This window comes from Protopterus annectens, chromosome 4.part1 (assembly GCF_019279795.1).
Source record: "Protopterus annectens isolate FY-2018-M chromosome 4.part1, PAN1.0, whole genome shotgun sequence".
Classification (NCBI taxonomy): domain Eukaryota; kingdom Metazoa; phylum Chordata; order Ceratodontiformes; family Protopteridae; genus Protopterus; species Protopterus annectens.
Genome location: NC_056734.1, coordinates 191,417,566 through 191,439,060, shown reverse-complemented (window position 1 = coordinate 191,439,060; position 21,495 = coordinate 191,417,566). Strand labels below are relative to the sequence as shown.

General features: G+C 39.4%; 1 protein-coding gene across 1 annotated transcript in view; it reads right to left on the bottom strand.

Moving 5' to 3' along the window:
* Positions 1-19,163, bottom strand: part of LOC122800812 (macrophage colony-stimulating factor 1 receptor-like) — an 875,741-nt gene extending 856,578 nt beyond the window's left edge. The window contains exon 1 of the mRNA XM_044070092.1: positions 18,947-19,163. Coding sequence (XP_043926027.1) covers positions 18,947-19,022 — 76 coding nt within the window. The 5' untranslated portion in view covers positions 19,023-19,163. The remainder of the gene's footprint in view (positions 1-18,946) is intronic.
* Between the last annotated feature and the right edge of the window lie 2,332 nt (positions 19,164-21,495).

Sequence of the window (21,495 nt, the reverse complement as noted above, 5' to 3'; positions counted from 1 at the left end):
CCTCCACAGACAGATGCAAATGTGTCATGCAATTGTAATGGGGCCCATGTTATCCATATAAGACATTTGACTCACTCTCCCTGACTGCGACTCACACCTCTACACTTTTCCCTGATTTTTTCAGAATGTCCGTGATTTTGCCTAGCATTTTTTCTCTGAGCATCATACATTTTTTGATTTTCTGGTATATAACTAAGGATTACAGTCAGTAAGTAATGACAGACATTAGAGATGCATGGCTTTTATTGTTTAGAAAATGTGTTGATGCATATCCCATTGTTCTTTAATAAGTGACTCAGTGTAATATTTGAAAATATTCCTGCTTCTGAACCTTTGTTCTCCTGTTTTAATTGGCTTTATCTGCAATTGTTAAGCAAATCCATTGAGAGATATGCAGCCACCAGATTCATGTCAATCTGTTGAGTGGCTTTTAGTCAGATGCTGTTCAGTCAAAACAAGCTGAAAAAACACCTTTGGTGATCACAAAATCAGTCTTTTTTGTAGAGAGGCTACAGCCCTGCACCTCATGTGGGGATCATTCAACAGTGGTGAAAGTGTATTACAGAGACGTTTATTTTTTTTGGCCATTACACCTGGACTGAATGGTATTCGATTTAAAACCATTCAGTAACTCAACAAGTTCACACAACCCCCAGCATTTACAGTTGTTGATGAGGCACTTTATCAAGCAGTTCTCCTTGCTTAACTCTTTAATGCTCCTCAGCAAAAGATGATTTATTCAAATTCCTCCATATTTCCATCATAGAGCTGTAACCAGTGTTGTGCAATATAGTGATGACACACTTTAGTCATAGGTGGCTCTATAGTCAGGCACACTGATGTCCCACTCACCAGGATGAACAAGGAGAAAATTACAGTGAGCTGCCTGTCGGGTGCCAGGATCCACCACATAACTCATGCACTCAAGTCACTCCACAACAAGTACAAATATAACTCTGTCATTGTCCATGTTGGAGTGAATGACTTGAGACGTACATCCCTGGGCTACATGAAAAGAGACATGGAAGAGCTCTCGGATCATGTGGCCCAGGCTGGTATGACCCTAGCCCTGAATAGCATCCTGCCTTCGTCCAGAATGATACCACAATATAAGGACAAAATGATTGACTTCAACAATTGGCTAAGCTTCTGGTGTCATTCAATGGGATCTAGTATCTGTCTGCCTGGGATGACATAACTGACAGACCACGATGCTTTGCCAGAGATGGTCTGCACCTGTCGCCCCTGGGATTCAGGTTACTGGCAAAGGCTCTTGCCACCCCTATAGCGCCTTTTTTAGGCAAAGTTCAAAGGACAAAACCACCACCATAACAGGTACAAGCATGCAAAATCTGAAGGTAATGCTACTCAATGCTAGAAGTCTAAACCTCAAAATGCACTCTCTCGAGGCACTCCTAAAAATGGAGAACATCGATATCTGTGCAGTAACTGAGACCTGGTTCAAGGCTCCAGAGAGCACCCCTGCAATACCAGGCTACAACTCTTACCACACTTTTTGGCCACTAAACCAGGATTGAAACACTAAAGGTGGAGGAGTGTCCATATTCACCAAGGATATTCACACCACCAGGTTAGTTGCCCAACACAATGCGTCTGAAATTCTCCAGGTGCAACAACACTAGGTAAGACTGCAATCCAAATTGTAGCATGCTACAGATCCCCCACCATGCCCCAAGATTCTCACTACACCTTTCTAAACATACTGAAAAATATTAATATACAACCAAACACCCTAATACTGGGTGATTTCAACTACCCTACCATTAACTGGGAAAACTACTCATGTACCAACACCTTTACCCAACGGTTCTTGGAATTCATAAATTCCAATGCCCTGTATCAACTAATCCATATTCCCACCAGGGGCTCCAATATCCTAGACCTGGTCATTACCAACATGGGAAATCAATGCTCCACACCTATGGTCACCCCCTCATTGGTCAGGTCAGACCATAAGCTAATCACCCTTAAGATCCACATCCCACCCCCACCCCCCAGTAAGGAAACCTCCATAAAAAAACTTCTCCAAAGCCAACTTCATGCTACTCAAGTCAGAAGTTACAAACTTCATGACACCCATGCAGATGCGAACTGAAAGTTCAACTGCTGAGTCCTACACTACGGCACTGTACGAGCATATCCACTCATACATGAATCGTGCCATCCCAAATAGAACCAAGATGCTCTCCTCCAAAAAAAGCAAGCCAATCTGGTGGTCCCCTGCCATAAACAAACTTTACAACAAAAGGAAGAAACTGTTGCAGAAAAGAGGAAATTCCCAGGATGCAAAAAACTCCCTTACCAGCCTCAGTAAGAAGCTGAGATCCCTCATAAAATCCTCCAAAGCTAGTTATGAAAATAAAATTGCCAAAGATTCCAAAGACAACCACAAGGCATTCTATAACTATGTCAAGAATCTAAATGGCAATGCTCAGATCTGCTCTGAGCTACAACAGAATGGCATTAAATATACTAATCCCAAGGATATTGCCAATATCCTGGCAGATCGATTCAGTGCCAACTTCACCCCCCTCTCACCCCCTAAATGGCCCATCTCAATACCGGACAATTGCCAAATTCTGGTAATAACAGCCACACAGGTAAAAAACGCACTCTCCAAAGCTAAGAATACAGCATCCATGGGACCAGTTGACATCCCGGGCTGAGTACTACATGAACTACAAAATGAACTGGCACATCACCTAAGTGTCATGTTTAATCATACCCTCACCTCAGGCTTCATGCCCACTGAGCAACGCACAGCTACAGTTATCCCACTCCACAAGGGAAAATCCACCTTGGATCCCGGGAAATACCGCTCCATCAGTCTGACGAGCCTGATCTGCAAGACCATGGAACGTATTATCACGGAACTTATAAACAAAGACACTGGCAACCTTAAAACACTGGAACTCACCCAGTTTGGGTTCGTGAAGCGCTGATCTTGTCTCCTGAACCTGAGCATTAATCCCTAGGTCACTCGATGGGTTGCCAACTGGCTTACTGACAGAACCCACACTGTAAAAGTAGCTGACTCCAAATCCAGCTCCAGACAAGTGACAAGTGGAGTACCTCAGGGTTCAGTCCTCGGACCTCTCTTGTTTGGCAACTACTTCTCTGAAGTACAGGCCAACACTAAGGGACTCTGGCTAACAAAGTTGGCAGATGACTGCAAACTGGGAGCCATTATTGAATCCACAAATAATGTCGATACTCTACAAAAGGGCCTTAAAGAAACTGATGTTTGGTGCCAGAGCCATGGGCTCAAGCTCAATGCCAAGAAATGTATAGTTATCCCCTTTGGGAAAAAACATGTACCCATGAATTACTACATAGGTGGGAGTACACTAAACATTGAAAGTGTGATAAGAGACTTAGGGAAACAGGTAGACAGTGGTCTCACCTTCAATAACCACATTGCCACAACAGTCAGGAAATCCTTCTATGTGGCACACCTCATCACTAAGGGCTTTTCATCCAGAAAAAAAGGAGGTCATTGTCCCACTGTACTCATCCCTCATTACACCCATTATAGAATACAATGCCCCATTTGGTATGTACCTCTCAAGACATCTGCAACAACTGGAAAGGCCTCAGAAATACCTCACTAAAAGAATCACAGGCCTAAAGCAGATGCCCTATGCTGATCGCCTCATCAACAAGAAGGTAAAGTTGACATCGATCTTTTTAAACATAAAGTCTGTTCAACTAAGTCTACTGAAATGCCATTAGTACTTGGTGTTGTAGAGATAGATACTGAAGTTGATGTTCTCACTTCTGAACAGTGTATGCCTTCACCTTCTGCTTTTAATGATGCAGCCATTTCTCTTAACCATAGTTTAAACAAAAATAGCACTTGTGACAGTAATGTTGCAGCAGTATTTTCAAATGACACCGACAATGACTTTACTGCTCAGAACGCTGTTAATGTGCAAAGTGCTCAGAACTCAGCTAATGATTTTAATATTGAAATAATTACACCGAAACAAACTGCTAGTGAACCTGTAGTTAAACCGAAAATGTTTCCTTTCAACAACAGTAATTCTGTCATCGGACATCTCCGTTGCTTATTTTAAAGCTGTCTCGCTATGTTAAACCCATTTAACATAGCGAAACAGTAAAAAGCAATGGAGATCTTGCTTTCTCCGTTGCTTTTTTTTTAAACCTGTCTCACTATGTTAAATGGGTTTAACATAACAAGACAGCTTTAAAATAAGCAACAGACATCTCCATTGCTTTTTTTAAACCTGTGTCGCTATGTTAAACTCTTTTAACATAGCAAGACAGTGTTTTAAAAGAAACTTATACTAATGGAAAAAGTCTGGGCGACCGGACCTTTTTCCATTAGTATAGGTCGATTTACAACGTGCACGCTGGCCAATCAGCATGCACGTTTTAGAATATTAATGGGGGGGTCATGGTATAATGGACTTTAAGGCATACTTATCACCTGGTCTTAACAGTGCTGTATCCTTAAAACCTCTCTTGAAAAAAAGAGGGTTGCTTCACTGATTTTTAAAGAATTTTTATTGGTTGTTGGTTTTATTTAAACCTTGTGTGCTAATTTATTTGTGTATTAAGGTCTGATGAAGAGGACTGCCTCAAAAGTGCTTACCTAACTTTGTGTTTTGGAATAAATTTCAAGTATTTTATTCTCCAGCCTACAAGTCTCTTTACTTATAATGACAGAGAGCTATCATCCCAGAAAATCTGTCAGCCATATGAGTTATGCCCGAATTTGTGGCTCCCTGGGCTGGCCTGGTACCCTACCATGCAAGAAACCCATCCTATCCTATTCCTGGTGTTTTTCCTTCCTAGTATATCATTCCCCATACCATGTTCATTGTCCAACCCTCCCTACCATTAGTTGTCCACTCATTGTATATATGTGTCCATTCACTGCCCACCAAACATTTTGTCTATATACTCCCCTTTTATCTGTTTCTCTATTTCATGCTTTTCTGTCTGTTTGTCTGTCTGTCCATTGCCTGCCCTTCTCTTTATATTCCACTGACAGCCATGCCTTGGTACTTTTCCTATCTACCCTTCTGTTTTGGAAATGAAAAAAGAGTCTCTATCCCACAAATATACCCTTCCCAATATTCATGTGTTATGGTTACCCTTTTCTGTTTACCTGTATTCGTTGTTTTCCACTCTCTTAATTTCTAGTGTACCCCCTTTCCTCCCCATTTATATGATGAGTAGGGTTACTACTTTGTTGTGCAGACCCACATTGGTCTATCTGTTGACCACTGTGCTGAGCTGTCCTGCAGACTGCTGCTGTGTATCAGTGCATAGCATGCACTGAAATGAACTGCCATGGGTATGCCAGGATGCCCTAGTTCTGATGTCATTTATGCCATCCATGCACCTGTTGTAGTCGCTGCTGCAGACATGCATTATTATAGTGCTACTCCTCACATTAGCTGCATGGCTCTGTTTTTCATGTGGTCCTGTACTAAGCATGCAGTGCTGTTGTCTGCCTGCTAAGGCTATAATTAGCTCTCTAGTGTTTCACACAGTGAGGTCCTCAAAAATTCACTCAGACTGCACATCTGTGAATCCCACCCCTAATGTCTAAAACTGTGGTAAAAAGAGTCTGCTCTCAGATTTGCATTGTATTTAAAAGTTACATTAGGATATATTATCATTATTATTATTATTTTCTTTTTAACTTATTAAAGTTCACAAGACACATATGACAATTTGATGCGACACCCAAGAGATCAGCACTTGGTGTTTTATATGTGAAATTTGTAGTAACTAGATCAAGCTTTTCAGATTTCCAGATTTATTTTCTGTTCCATGCAGGAGTAAGAGACAAAACCATAACACTGTGTTCAGAAACTCTGTATCCCTCATGATTTAACTATTAAGCTACTTTTTGTGGTAAAAAAACAAGGTATGTTTGATGGGTGTGAAGTATCACCTTCTAAGAAGAAACTGCTTCCTCCAAGAGGCTAGCCTGTTATATAAAGCTTTAGGTAGAGGAGCTTTCCTTCTACAGCTTCCATTTAAATAAAATGCCATCATCTTCACAATCTCTATGTAAGTGATAACACTTGTCAGTTTCAAAATTTTCTGGTTGGCCAAAAATACTGTATTATTCTGGCTAATACAAGTTCTGCCATAAAGCACTGTAATTTTCCTTACTGCTCCTTTCAAGCACACAGATTCCCCTTGATTTAGTTCAAATGTCACTGACTAGACAACTTTGTGAATGTAAGGGGATTTTAAATATGGGCGTTTGAATCAATGCACCTCCTCAAGTCAAGTTCCTGTGGGCAAGGCAATGAGCAATAAGCCATAAAAATATTTTAATTTAGTATCCTTATATTCTGGTGAATACTGCTGAAGCAGACACACATTGTGTGTGTGCGTGTGTGCGTGTGTGTGTGTGTGTGTGTGTGTGTGTGTGTGTGTGTGTGTGTGTGTGTGTGTGTGTGTGTGTGTGTGTGCATGTGTGTGTGTGTGTGTGTGTGTGTGTGTGTGTGTGTGTGTGTGTGTGTGTGTGTGTGTGTGTGTGTGTGTGTGTGTATGTGTGTAAGGCAAGCAGTGAGTATATATTATATAAAATATATATTGGATATCTGTAAAACCTATAGGATTCTTAACTTACTGAACAGTGCTATTCTGAAAGTCATAATACTGTGCATAAACTGTTGAACTGTGGAAATGCTGAAACATTAAAATCAAAACACCTACTTACCTTCTTGTGCAGAGAGCTACACTTGCATCTCTTTTGCTAACAGGAGAATGATGACAGACTGCATTCTGATGCAGTGTGCATTGATTTCAGCATTTTAAAGATCCATCATTTTAACATTTCAACTATGTATGTTCAATAGGACTATCAGTATACAATTATTCAGTAAGTTGTCAGGCACTCATATCCCCTGTGAACATAGCTGGCATTGTCATGTTTTAATCAAACTAAATGGCCACAGAAAAGTTTTTCCTCATTAAACGCATGTCTACCCCTTGGTATTCCATCGTGACATCAAGCCATACCTCTCAAATGTCCAGATTTTTGCAGAATGCGCAGATTTTTGCCACATATATTTGGTCTGTCCCATAAAAGATTTATGGTTTTCTAGAAAATCATTGAGGACTGCAGTCACTAAATAATAAAAGACATTTGAGTTTCAGACTTCATATCTTTCAGAAAATGAATGCCAATGCAAAATCTGTTATTCTAGCAACTTTCTAAGTTTATAAGAGCAATATTTAAAATATGTCTCTATTTTGGGGCATTTATCTCCACATTATTTTTGCTTCTGTCCAGAATTTTTGTGCTTCAATAGATTGAGAAGTATGCATTACTATGTATTTATAGTATCATGATAGTGTACTGAAGACTGCATACAGAAGTTAGAAATGTGGAAAGCTGGTATGTGCATTCTATGAGAAACAGTGGTATATCACATGTTTGGTGTGTGTGTGTGTGTGTGTGTGTGTGTGTGTGTGTGTGTGTGTGTGTGTGTGTGTGTGTGTGTGTGTGTGTGCGTGTGTGTGTGTGTGTGTGTGTGTGTGTGTGTGTGTGTGTGTGCGCGCATATACTATTAGAGCCTCTAGTGTACCATACACCAGGTGTGCATATACTATTAGAGCCTCTGGTGTACCATACACCAGGTGTGAGTATACTATTAGAGCCTCTGGTGTACCATACACCAGGTGTGCATATACTGTTAGATACTCTGATGTACCATACATCTGCTGTATGTATACTATTAGAGCCTCTAGTGTGCCATACACCAGCTGTACATATGCTATTAGAGCCTCTCGCATACCATACACCAGGTGTGCATATACTATTAGAGCCTCTAGTATACCATACACCAGGTGTGCAGATACTATTAGAGCCTCTGTTGTACCATACTCCAGGTGTGCATATACCATTAGAGCCTTTAGTGTACCATATACCTGCTGTATGTATACTATTTGAGCTTCTAGTATACCATATACCAGGTGTGCAGATACTATTAGAGCCTCTGTTGTACCATACTCCAGGTGTGCATATATTATTAGAGCCTTTAGTGTACCATATACCAGCTGTGCATATACTATTAGAGCCTCTAGTATACCATACACCAGGTATGCATATACTATTAGAGCCTCTAGTGTACCATACACCTGCTGAGTGCATGCCATTACAACTTCATGTGTACAATATACCTATTTTGTGCATTTCATTACAACCTCTGGTATACCATAAACCTGCTGCGCACACACCATTAGGGCCAATGATGTGCAATACACTTGATGTCTGCATCTCAATTTTATGACTGGGTTATGCCTAAAATTTGCAAGAGAAACCTGGTCAATATTTTGTACCTTGATTTCAATAAAGCCTTTTACTGGCTATCTTGCAACAGACCTCTCATCTGTGTCTAGTTTGGTGGATTATCCATATTCTCAGGCAGGATTTACCCATTCACACGATGTACCTCTTTCTGGAAGTGCTTTCCAATTTTCAAGCTTAATTTGCAAATTTACAGCCCCACACAATTTTCTCAACCCCCCCCCCCCCCCACACACACACACACACACACACACACTTAATTTTGAAGCTTTTTAGATCACAGAAAACCAGGCTACATGTACAAAATATTAGTGGCACCAATAATTTAATTAAAAAGGACCCGCATGTTACATCCCCTCTTTTAATAAACAAAAATAAGTGACTGTGTGAGGTAGGTTTTTAATAATAATAAATAAATAAAACAATTTTTATATAATTTATTAAAGCCCACAGATTTTACACTGTCTCGGATAATATGCATATCTATATATATTTTATTCACTCTCAGTTTCTCAAACTTGTGTTTCTCAGTAATATCCCAGTCCTACTAGAAGTTGGAGGAGCTATGTGTTGTTAAGGATTCATTTCATCCTAATTAGGTGTCCAGATTTTTGACTGGATGTAACTAGTTTTTAAGACCCTTTGTACCTATTTTCAATGTCTACAAGTTGAGGGGTATACCTCACAGGGATCTGAAAGTCATACCTGATAGCACTTGTAATTGGAAGGAAGTTGATTAAATGAATGTCCTGGCAGCAGGAAGCAAAGAATAATAGGGAACTCTTAAAAAGGAAGAAAAATGGTTAGTTGGTTTTAATAGTGAGTCAGTCCTGGCCTTACATCGCAGAATATCTAAAGCTCATTTGGCTGAAATTTTTTTTTACGGGGTGAAAAACACTGAAAACATAATATATGAATGCTCATTTTTATACTGTTTGTAGGTAGGATTCATTGTGCAGGAAAATGAATGATTTGCAAGTGTTTATGGGTTTTAGAGTTAAGTAAGGGGATAGTTTTACTGTTTTGGATGTTTGATGTTATATGCACTCTATGTTCTTTTGTCTTGTGTACTGGTACTGTTAGGGGAAGGGTTTTTAGCAATTTAATGTGTAAGGTTAGGGATAGGGTTACAGGCAGGGGGTAAGGTTAGGGTTAGGCTTAGTGTTAGCACTCATGAGTAAGGTAGTATTGGTGGACCAAGACCCCCTGCTCATCATATTCATGCGTGCTAACCATAACCCTACCCTATCCCTGCCCCTAACCTTAACCCAACACATTATGTTACTAAAAACCCAGTACCACAACCAAGATGACACTAGATCTAAATTTTTTAGTTAGGGTGTATGATATAGGGTATTTTTAATTGGATAGAATTTTTAGATATTTTGTGATTCAATATTATGAGTTTTCAGTGTTTTGTGCTTTCGTTTTTTTTTTTTTTTTTTTTTTTTTTAGATATTTTGGGGTTCAACCGGACCAACTTATTTATGGATGGGACTAAGAAAGTATACATAATGGTTGATGGCATAGAAGCATCCAAAGGGAGTGAAATACACTGGCAGAGCAGTTTATGAAATGGCATCTGAGGTTTAATGCAGAGAAGATTAAAATACTTCACCTAAATTCTAACAATCTCAGATAAGAAAACAAAGTCTGAGGAGTAACTATAAACAGCACAGGTCAGGGAAAATGTCACCGGTGTGGTAGTAAATGCACCTCACAGAAAATGTAAAACCTTTAGCCAAAGCTTATAAGGTACTGGTCTGGATAATTAGGGGAATAGACTTCAGGAAAAGAGAGGTTGCATGAGCCTTCTAGAGACTCCTTCTCATTTTTGAGCTGGACTACAATGTTCAGTTTTGGTACCCATAGAGGAATGAAGATATCAGATAAATTCACAAGTTACAAAGGGTGGCTACCAAATAATAAAGAAAATACAGGACAAAATAGATTTTAGCAGTTGTGGGAGCTAAATCTGCTCTAACTGAGAAAAATCAAGAAAAGACAAACATGATATGGTGCAATGGGCCCTTGGGGCACAATGTGAAAGTGTCCAGCTTAAGAGGAAAGTTAGAAGATGTTAGAGGGACATGCCTTTCAGACTAAGGGTACAAAATTCACTGTAGGCATTCAAAAGCATTTTTTTCATGGAAAGTGGTGTGGACAAGTGGAGCACTTTATCTGACTGATTAGTAAACTGTGAAACCACAGAGTCCTCGAAGAAGGCCTGGGATGGGTAGTGAGCTAAGAGAAAGGGCACAGAAGTAGGAACATAAATATACTAGCACAGTAAAACAGAAATAAGTAAGCAGACAAGGTGTGCTGTGACAACTAAAGTAATGTAATCAGGTATCATTTCATCAAGTACATTTTCTTTTCTGTGTTGATATCATTTCTCTTGTATTGTGTACTCCTGTCCTTGGTTATTGCTTCATATATATACTGTTTTTCTTGTTTTGCATTGAATGTAACCTGATCATTTCACAGTTTTTAAAATTTGTGTTTTCAGAAATGGAGCTAACACTTCTTTCTACAGTCTTCAATAACATGTCTTATGAATAGTGGGGAGCTTTGAGCAGTCTGTCTGTCCCAGGAGGAGTGGTCTCAGCCCAGCAACTAGTAGTTTATTAGCCATTTTGGGCTAATTTCTATCTCTTTCATCTCCCTGCTATAAAACTCGCATTTGAGTGGTTTTGTGCTTGTATACAGCTCAGCAAGCTCCTCGTGGTATCCTGCAGAGTTCTACAGCAGCAGAGTGACAAAAGAGAGACTTTGGCTTGATTAAGTATCATTTTTATGCACTTTCTTGCTGTTGTTTGCTAATTTTGACTAAAACGTGATTTTCGAGCGTTTTTGTGTTTTAAAAAAGCTTATTTGTGCTACAAATTGTACTTATTTTTCTGCTTGCACTTGTTAAGTCATTTTAGTTGTTTTTGTGTTCATATCATCTGTTTAACTGTTGTAGGCTACACACTCAAGTGTGCTAGCCTTTTCTGTGCATTTGAAGTGTTTTAGTGTAAAGTTACTGTATTTTTTGTGAAAAAAAAACAAAAATATTCTTGTTTCCCACCTTTCTAAGCTAGTCTAGTCCAGATTTCAGGTTCTGCTGAATTTAGGGCTGTGGTACAAGTTCCTGTGTTGCCCATACCTTACTTGGATAGAAGGATGTTTCTCTGTTCATAAATGAGAGTGGGGAGCTTTGAGCAGCCTATCTGTCCCTGGAGTAGTGGTCTCAGCCCAGCAACTAGTAGTTTATTGGCCATTTTGGGCTAATTTCTATCTCTTTCATCTCCCTGCTATAAAACCCTCATTTGCGTGGTTTTGCATGCCGGGCAGCTCCACGCAGCACCGGTTAGCTAGGGTTAAACTATTCCCAACTCCACAAAGTCTACTCTTCAATTTTTCCCTTGGAAATAGTCAGACTTTCAACTTTAGCACTCAAACCATTCCTTTTATAGTCCAGCACTTGCTCAAATCTTTTAGTAAGCACTAATAAACGCTAGCACTACATCCCCCTATACTATACAGAAGTACAAGGCTCTCTATTCGTCCCTACCAGACAATCAGTAAAACAGTTCACTTTACCTGTTCAGGCATGTCCAAAGGACAGTTTCAGGTGTACTCTCCAGTCCAGCTGGTGAATCTGGGCATCTTGAGGCAATGTTACAATTGCCTCATGTACACAGACAACCCTCTCCTCCTTCCAACAAACACAAATGTATGCGAGAGATGCAATTATACAACCAAACTGGAGGCCAAGCTCTCTCAACCCAAGACTGGAACAGTCAGTCATGAGGAAAAGGGAAACACTTGATCAGACCATAAACTAATCACACTACCAGTCTCACATAGACCAGTCATATCTGCACCAGCAAATAACACACATAAATACACAAAAACATACTCAGAGGCTCTAAATAAAAATCTGCCAAAGCAGCAGAGACGTTCAAAGCAGACATCCAAGCAACCTCCACCCCCAACAATAACCATGTATCACATACTTCACAAAGTCAGTGTGCCACGCATTCACAGCCCTTAAGGCTAAATAGCACACCCAATACACTAAAAATAGGTGACTCTATTGGCAGGCACACTGACATCCCACTCACTAGACTGAACAAGGAGAAGGTTACCGTAACCTGCCTGTTGGGTACCAGGAGCCACCACATAACACAAGCAATCAGGTCACTCCAGAACAAGTACAAATATGACTCTGTCATTGTCCATGTGGGGGTGAATGACCTGAGACATATCTCCCTGGACTACATGAAAAGAGACAGAGGAGCTCTCTGAACATGTAGCCCAGGCTGGTATGACCCTGACCCTGAGTAGCATCTTGCCCTCACCAAGCACGATGCCACAGTATAAAGATAAAATGATCAATTTTAACAATTGGCTAAGCTTTTGGTGTCGTTCAAAGGGGATCCAGTGTCTGTCAGCCTGGGATGACATGCTCGACAAGCCACATTGCTTCACCAGAGAAGGCTTGCACCTGTCACCCTTAGGCTTTTGAATACTGGTCAAGGCTCTTGCCGCCCCCATAGTGCCTTTTTTAGGCAAGGCTCAAAAGACAAACACACCTCCATAAACAACACAAGAAACCAAAAACTGAGGGTAATGCTACTCAATGCCAGAAGTCTAAACCTCAAAATGCACGCACTCGAGGCACTCCTCAGTATGGAGAGAATCGATATCTGTGCAGTAACAGAAACCTGGTTCAAGGCTCCAGAGAGCACCCCAGCACTACCAGGCTATAACTCATACCACACCTTTCGGCCCCAGAACCCGGACCGAAATGCAAAAGGCGGGGGTGTATCCATTTTCATCAAGGATACCCACACCTCCAAGTTAGTGGCACAGCACTAGGCCTTAGAGACCATCCATGTACAACTAACAGTGGGCAAAGCTGCTTTTCAGCTTGTAGCTTGCTACAGATCACCCACCTTGTCTCAGGACCCCCACTCAGCATTCCTGAGAACACTGGAAAATATGAAGGTCCTACCTAACACCATGATATTGGGTGATTTCAACTACCCAAACATTGACTGGGAAAACTACTCAAGTACTAACTCCTTTGCCCAATATTTCCTAGAGCTTATAAACTCAAACGCCCTGGAACAACTGGTCACCACTCCTACAAGAGGTGACAACATATTGGACCTGATCATCACCAACATGGGGGACCAATGTTCCACACCAGAGGTAAACCCGTCGCTGGTAAGATCAGACCATAACCTAATCACACTGGACATCCACATCCAGACCCCACCCCCAGTCAAGGAAACCACTGTGAAAAACTTTTCAAAAGCAAACTACACACTTCTCAAGACTGAGGAGGAAAGTTTCAAAACCCCCTTGCTAAAGGATAATGCTGCCCAAATAGCAGAATCCTTTACAAATGCACTCTATGAGCACCTACAGGAATGCATGGATCGAGCCATCCCAAGTAAAACCAAGACTCACTCCTCCAAAAAGAGGAAACCAGTCTGGTGGACCCCAGCAATAAATAAGCTATACAACAGAAGGAAGAAACTATTACATGATAGAGCAAAATCCCAAAAAGGGAAGGCATCTATGATCAGTATCAGTAAGAAACTACGATCCCTCATAAAATCATCCAAGGCCAGCTTCGAAAGAAAAATTGCCAAAGTCTCTAAAGATAATCACAAAGCCTTCTTTAGCTATGTCAAGAATCAAGGTGGCAACTCTCAGATCTGCTCTGAGCTAGTGCAAAATGGCAAAAAATACACTGACTCAACTGACATTGCCACCATCCTGGTTGACAGGTTCAGTGCAAACTTTACCCCCCCCCCCACACACACCCCCAAAGGGGCCCGTGTCCATTCCAGAAGAATGTAGAGCCCCAGATATTACAGACACACAGGTGAAAACAGCCCTTTCCAAAGCCAAAAACACAGCATCAATGAGACCAGATGGTATCTCAGGCTGTATCTTACACGAGCTCCAAAATGAACTAACCCCTCACCTAAATTCACTGTTCAAACTCAGCCTTACCACAGGCTATGTACCCAAAGAATGGCATACAGCAACAGTTATCCTGCTCCTCAAAGGTGGTGCCACAATGGATCCTGGGAACTATCGCCCTATAAGCCTGACTAGCTTGGTCTGCAAAGCTATGGAGTGCATCATCATGGAACTCATTAAGAGAGACTTTGGGAACCTCCAGACACTGGACCTTACCCAGTTCGGCTTTGTTAAAGTCAGATCATGCCTCCTAAACCTAGCTGACTTCTTTGAAACAGTTACCAAGGCCATAGATGAGAGAAAGGTAGTCTACACAGCCTACTTGGACCTCGCAAAGGCCTTTGACACCATTCCCCACTCTGGCATTATAGATAAGCTTACCAGCTTGAACATTAACCCCTATGTCACGAGATGGGTTGCCAACTGGCTCATGGATAGGACTCACATGGACAGAGTTGCGGGTGCTATGTCCAACTCTAAACCAGTTACAAGTGGCATCCCACAAGGCTCAGTCCTGGGAACCCTCCTGTTTGGTATATACTTCTCTAAGGTACAGGCAAGTACAGGAGGACTATGGCTGACCAAGTTTGCAGATAATTGCAAACTGGGGGCCATAATCAACTCTGCAGCTGACACAGTCATCCTCCAAAAGGGTCTCACAGAGATGAATACCTGGTGTCAGAATCATGGCCTCAAGCTAAAAGACAAAAAGTGCATAGTCATCCCTTTGGGAAAAACAAAGTGCCCATGAACTACCACATAGGTGGTAATCCACTAAGTACGGAAGATGTAATTAGGGATCTGGGGACCCAAGTAGATAGTAACCTCTCCTTTGATAATCACATTGCCAAAGTGGTCAGAAAATCCTTCTATGTAGCCCACCTAATCACAAACGAGTTCACCTCTAGAACAAGAGAGGTTATTGTGCCCCTCTACTCATCACTCATCAGGCCCATAATAGAGTACAATGCCCCATTTGGGATGTACCTTACACAACACCTGCAACAGCTGGAAAGACCACAGAAGTACCTCATCAAGAGGATTGTGGGCTTCAAACAGATGCCCTATGCAGCTCGACTAAAGAAACTCCAGCTCTACTCGGTTGCTTACCGCCTACTCAGAGGTGATCTCTGCTTGACGTACAAGGCCATGTCTAACCCAGAATTAATGGACATGCTCCGCCTCAAGAAAACCAAATCTCTTAGAGCCACATGCTCTAGGGATTTAAACCTCAGCACAACAATAAATAGGACATGCTGGAGGGATAGATTCCTGCCCAGAGACTTCCCTTGCTCTGGAATAGAATCCCAATCTATGTTAGGCAAAGCCCCTCACTGACTCTCTTCAAGAGAGATCTTGACGAGTGGATGGGAAATCGTAAATTTACCCCTGGGATCACTTCAGAGGCCCTGCTAGACGGAGGCTCAGGAAACTAATCTAACATGGAGGCGAAAGCCAACACATTTGGGCTAGGCTTATAAATGCCCTTGGGCAGATAGCCTAGTATCTACCTATGAACCTATGAACCTATGAATACTCTGAGAACCATTCGTAATAATGATCTCTGCAATATCTTACTTGTCATCGGAATTTCATCTGACTGTTTACTGTTACCCTGTGTCCTGTTATGAACTCAGGCATTTTTTTCATGTCACCACGATAAGACAAGACCCATGGCAACTCTTTCTCTCTCTCATTTGTTCTCTATACTTTTCTGTCATACTATGCATAGTGCTTTGCTTAATCCAGGTAAACTGTGTCTGCAATAGTTTATGGACTAATGTCTTCCTTACCAAATAATTGTGTTAGATTTTTCACAAACCACACAAGAAAGTAAAACAAACTCTTCTACAACTAAGTTCATTAGTTTAATTTCAGCAAAATCTCTGTTACCACAACTAAATGTATTATTTTCAGCACACATTACGGTGCATCAACTGAAAGTAAGTAAGTTGTATTATTCTCCCTTTAAGGTTCAGAAGCCAAGGAACCATAGAGTTTTCTAAAAATAAACCAGTAAACTTAAGTAAAGAAGGGCATTCACTCCTTTATCACATTTTTTGTACCTTAATTTACCTTTTTTTATTTTTTTCACTAAATTATGAATAGATTTGCATGGACATACAGTTGTGAATGCAACTTGCTTTGGGCCTGTAGCCCCAAACAGATTCCATATATTCTGAAATTCCTTCGTCACTGATTCCCTGATTTTATCTTACTGAAGTTAACCTGACAGACTGACAGTTCCAAGGATATGCTTTGCTCCCACTCTAGTTCTGATAAGGTAATCACACTTTCCTTCTTTTATTGGTTGCAGTTTAGGTACTTTACACCATCTGATTTGCTAGAAATATTAGTAAAACTATTACCATTTTATCTCCTCAATTCACTAGCAGTTTTGCAGTTAATCCTATTATATCTCATCTCATGCCTATGTATACCTTTACTTTCAGGAGTGCTTTCACACCTTTTTTTTTGTGAAAGAGTGGAGAACAAGCCCTTTTCTGGGATCATCTATTGACCGGATTTGGTAATGCTGTCTCACATTGATTATTAAGTATTTGTTTGGCCTTTCTGCTTGCAAATAACTTGTTCCATGTCCTTTTATAGGTTCATAGGTTGGTACTGGGCTATCTGCCCGAAGGCATATATTAGCCCAGCCACATTGTGCAGTATAAAACTGTAGGTATCTCTCAGTAATAGAATGCCACAGTTAAGGGTAACATTATAAGCTTTATTCATGCATCTGAGGAATGCAAAGTTAAACAGCAGAGAACTACTCTATGGACAGCTTTGCTGTTTCACCTCCCCCATTCATGCAATTAAGTATCACACTTTTTGTCTTTTTTTTCACTTATCTGTAAAAAGGTTTGAGCTTGCTTCTTGACTGAATTTTGAACTTCTTCTTGACTGAATTTTCAACTACTACTTCTTTTCAAATCTTTAACTTCAATCTATCTCTTTTCTTTCTTTGTAACTCATTAAGTATTTTGACAGTCCGTCTTTCTCGGGTTTTCTTAGTTTTCTGAATGACTGCATGCTTGAAAATGACACTGCTATTTTTCATTATTTTTGATTTGCTTGACAGTTGTGATAGACTCACACTGGTTTAATCCATTATTATGCCCTTTTGATAGTGTTTCTGATAAACTGTCTCTTTTTATCAGAATCTATGCTTTCAAAGGTTAAAAGGACACTAACCCAGACTGTTTGATGAGGTATGTGACTTCCTGAGATGCTGTCTTTTATACCATCAGAGAAGAGCAGGGTGAAGCATGTCTAACTCTAGTAGGTCCAGTACCAGATGTTGAAGGTCTCCCTGTGGGGGCATCTATAATTACCTTGGTTTTGGTGTCATTAAATTCAGCATATTGCAGCTTACATCTGGTACAATAAAGCAGACAACTAACCACAGCTCTCCTGTCTATTCACATCTTAGCATATTATTATTTTCTTTAAACCATCAACTGTCAGCTGTTGTTCAAGTATGCTATACGCTACTAATAAAGTTGGAGAGATGAGCACGAACTAGCTAACTCATGCAGTCCTTACCTGCCATTATAATGCACATTTCTGGTTTACATCTGTTTTGTATAGCTGTGGCTGTCATAATAAAATTATTGGTTTACTATATATTTAATGCAGTCTTACTGTAAACTAATGACATTATGCTCCATGTTGTTCTCTTTCAGACTACAGATCTGAATAGGTATAATCTGTTTAGCACACTTTACTTAGTTTATTTATTAACTAGATAAACCTTTCAGCATCAGACTTGCCTGCTTTTTTCAGTGGTGATCTAGGATCACTGTCTGGTTAAGCAACTTTCTCAAATGTATATTGTAGACAACCAAGGGAATCAAACCCAGAATCCCAGAATGTAGGCTGTAAAAAACTCATATCCTTTATTTTTTGTGCTAAACTGCTAGAATGGATAACAAAAGCTAACTTTAAACAGACGCCAATAAGAATGTTGAACACTGTCAGAATTACTGGTCTTAAACTCTGTAACAGTACAAATCAAAGCACTTAAGCAAATGGAAATCTCCCTAAGAAAGAAATAATCTTGATTTTTTTAAAGATGTCACCTGTTTCACTTTCACTTGTCCCCATTGTTTGTAAATAACTTGTACAATGCCATTTTATAAAACTTGTATCTATTGATAACAGAATGTCATCTTCAATGATAAAATTATCAGCAGTATCCATGTAAACTGCAAGAAACCACAATAAGTAAAGTCAAGCATATAACAAAATAATCCAACAATAAAAAGTATGAGTTACATAGCTTAAACTGTCTTCTTCTAATGTGTCTTTTGTAATTCTTTAGCATGTGTCTGAACTGATTTAGTTTAAATATCAGAAAAGCACATTATCAGGAAGCATATTATTTTCTGAATTTCTAGGTTCATTTCAAGCATACTGACAAAATTCACCTGCATAGTGTGTGAATAAGAAATCCACTCATTCGTTTCTACTATAAAACAGCCTTTCCAACCTAGTGGATCTCCTATGTTCACTTAAGCAACTATTAAGAAAAACATAGTTTTTGTAATGTCAGTCAGAACTGGTCATCCCATGATTGCCTCTTTGTGAACTAAATATTTTTGGATATTTACCATGATTATAGAGACTTACCTTGTCCAGCGATGCCCAGAATTATTACCATTAGAATAGACCAAGTCATGTTTTGTCCGGTGTGGTGTAGAAACATAGTAGCTGCCTACAAATAAGTGTAAAGGTCTAAGAAGAAGTTACATGCAACAGAATGCTGACCTCACTTGTTTCAAATTCCGTGTCTTCATATGACTTCCTCAAATTATTTGATGAGAAATCTGATTGCATAAACATCTTTAAATACCCTTTTTCCTGAGTGGGAAGGGGGGTACAGCTTCTTTATACTAGATGCTTCAGAAGCAACTCTGTTTCATGTCTAAATATTGCTTTTTTTTTTTTTTTAATTCAGAGACACATTCTCAAACCTTGAAAAACTTCTTTCACAAAATGTTCCAGCTTCTATGAACAAACATTGCACTGATGCACAGTATAACTACCCAGCAGTTTTGTGACGTTGCAGTACAATGTCTGCAAATGCTTTTTGTAGAGAATAGCTGGTGAAATGTTAAATTATATTAACCACAACATGACATTCATTTTTGTCCTGCATTTTAGAAAATCTGTATTTATCGTGACAAAAATATAACACTCACACATTTCCAGAACACCTCAGATGAAAAACGTAGGTCTGAAAGATACAATCTAAACACATAAAGGCCTAGGACAGAGCTCTGTGGGACACCCTGACTGTGACCAAGAATTTCACCTGTCCAATTGCTGTAAGATACTTGGCAGGTCTTATTTCTAAGGCATGCAGCTATCCATCTTATCTAGGGTATATCAATACCTAGTTGTTCTTATGTATTGAATAGTGTTTTGTGTATGATTCTGTCAAATGCTGAAGTTAAATCTATATAAATTACATCACAGCACAATTTTACTTTCATAACTATTATTATATTGTTATACAAGTTACAGGTGGTAATAGATCATATGCATGCTGATATGTGGTTTCAAGTCCCATACTTTACAGTTCTGACAATAACCTATTTAATATTATCATCTGCATTATTTTTCCACAACATGAAAGTAGACTTAAGGATCTGTATGACTCTGGGTTTGTCCTACTCCCCTTTCCCTTAAATACATGTTTAACAAATGCATTTCTCCAGTCTTGAGGAATCTCTCCATATTTGTACTACCTGTTTAATAATAGATACCATGGTACTGTAAGTTCTTGCTGGTGTTTTCAGGTCATTATTACTAATTCTGTCTCCTCCCTGTGCTTTGTTTGGATCCAGCTTGCATACTTCTTTTTCAATATAATCTAATTTGATTTTAATATTTCAAGTTATTTGAATGTCACTAGGACAACTTATTACTCCCTTTGTGGAGCCAAACTGTTTTGCATCAGATTTTGTAAATATTTCTATAATCTGTTGTGTCTGAGAATAAATTTTAGAATCTGCATACAGTTTATCAATATGCATGTCTTTTACTCCTTCCACATCTTATCCATACCTCCCAACCTCTTAAAGCAAGAAATCTGGGCAAAGGCTGACAAAATGGGGAGACAAAGCCCCAAAAATAGGGACACATTTTAAATATTGCTCTTATAAACTAAGAAAATTGTTAGAATAACAGGATTTGTGTTAACATGCATTTTCTGAAGGATATGAAGTCTGAAACTCAAATGCATATTAATATTTAGTGATGTTAATCCTTGGATCATCCCAGGGATTTGTCAAAAAAACACAATTTTAATGAGGAATAGACTAAAAATATAAGGCAAATATCTGTACAGTTGAGAGGTGTGTTATGTTTCTATAAAATGGTTTCCTATTATGCTCAATATCTTTATACAAATTTTCTTTAAAATTTTCATGATATTGTCTCACACTATGCTTAATTTGTTTGTTCAGCTTGTTTATTTCGGTTTTTAAAATTGTAGTTTAACCACTTTTCCATTTCTTATATTTTTTTGTTTCTCACTTTAATCAGGTATGCCTAGATCCTGATGGTAAACATTTTTTGATGTTTTGCACTCAATTTCTCTTAAAAACTCTTCACATTCCTCCTGCAGATTTTCCACTGAATGCATCACTCCAGTTAGTTTTACATAGTGACTGTTTTGCTCCCATATAATCTGTCATTACACTTCTGTGTATTGCTTTAGATTTCAATTTGGCAGACCTATCTAGCAACAAATTAACCTTTATAACCCTATGATTACTGCACATCAATGGTGGCAAAACTTGACATGAAATAACAGTAATTTAATTTGGAAAGCAAACAATGTCTAGTATGTTTCATTCCTTTCTAGGTGTTTTAACAATCTGAAGCAATTGTTGTTCCAGAACATACATTGTGAATAATGTCTTTGCTAATGTTGTTGAGTCAATATTATTCCAGCCAGTTTCTGATAAATTTAAGTCCCCGGCCACTGTTATTCTTTCCTCCTGTGTTTCATTCAAGAAATATATGAATTCCTCTAAGTCATCAGCACTTTACTTCAGTGGTCTATATACTCCAACAATTGTTATATGTAGTGTGTAAGGGTTTCTATTATGTTATCAAAAGATAACATAATCGAACGCTCAGAACTTTGAAACAGACGCATTTTGAAGATC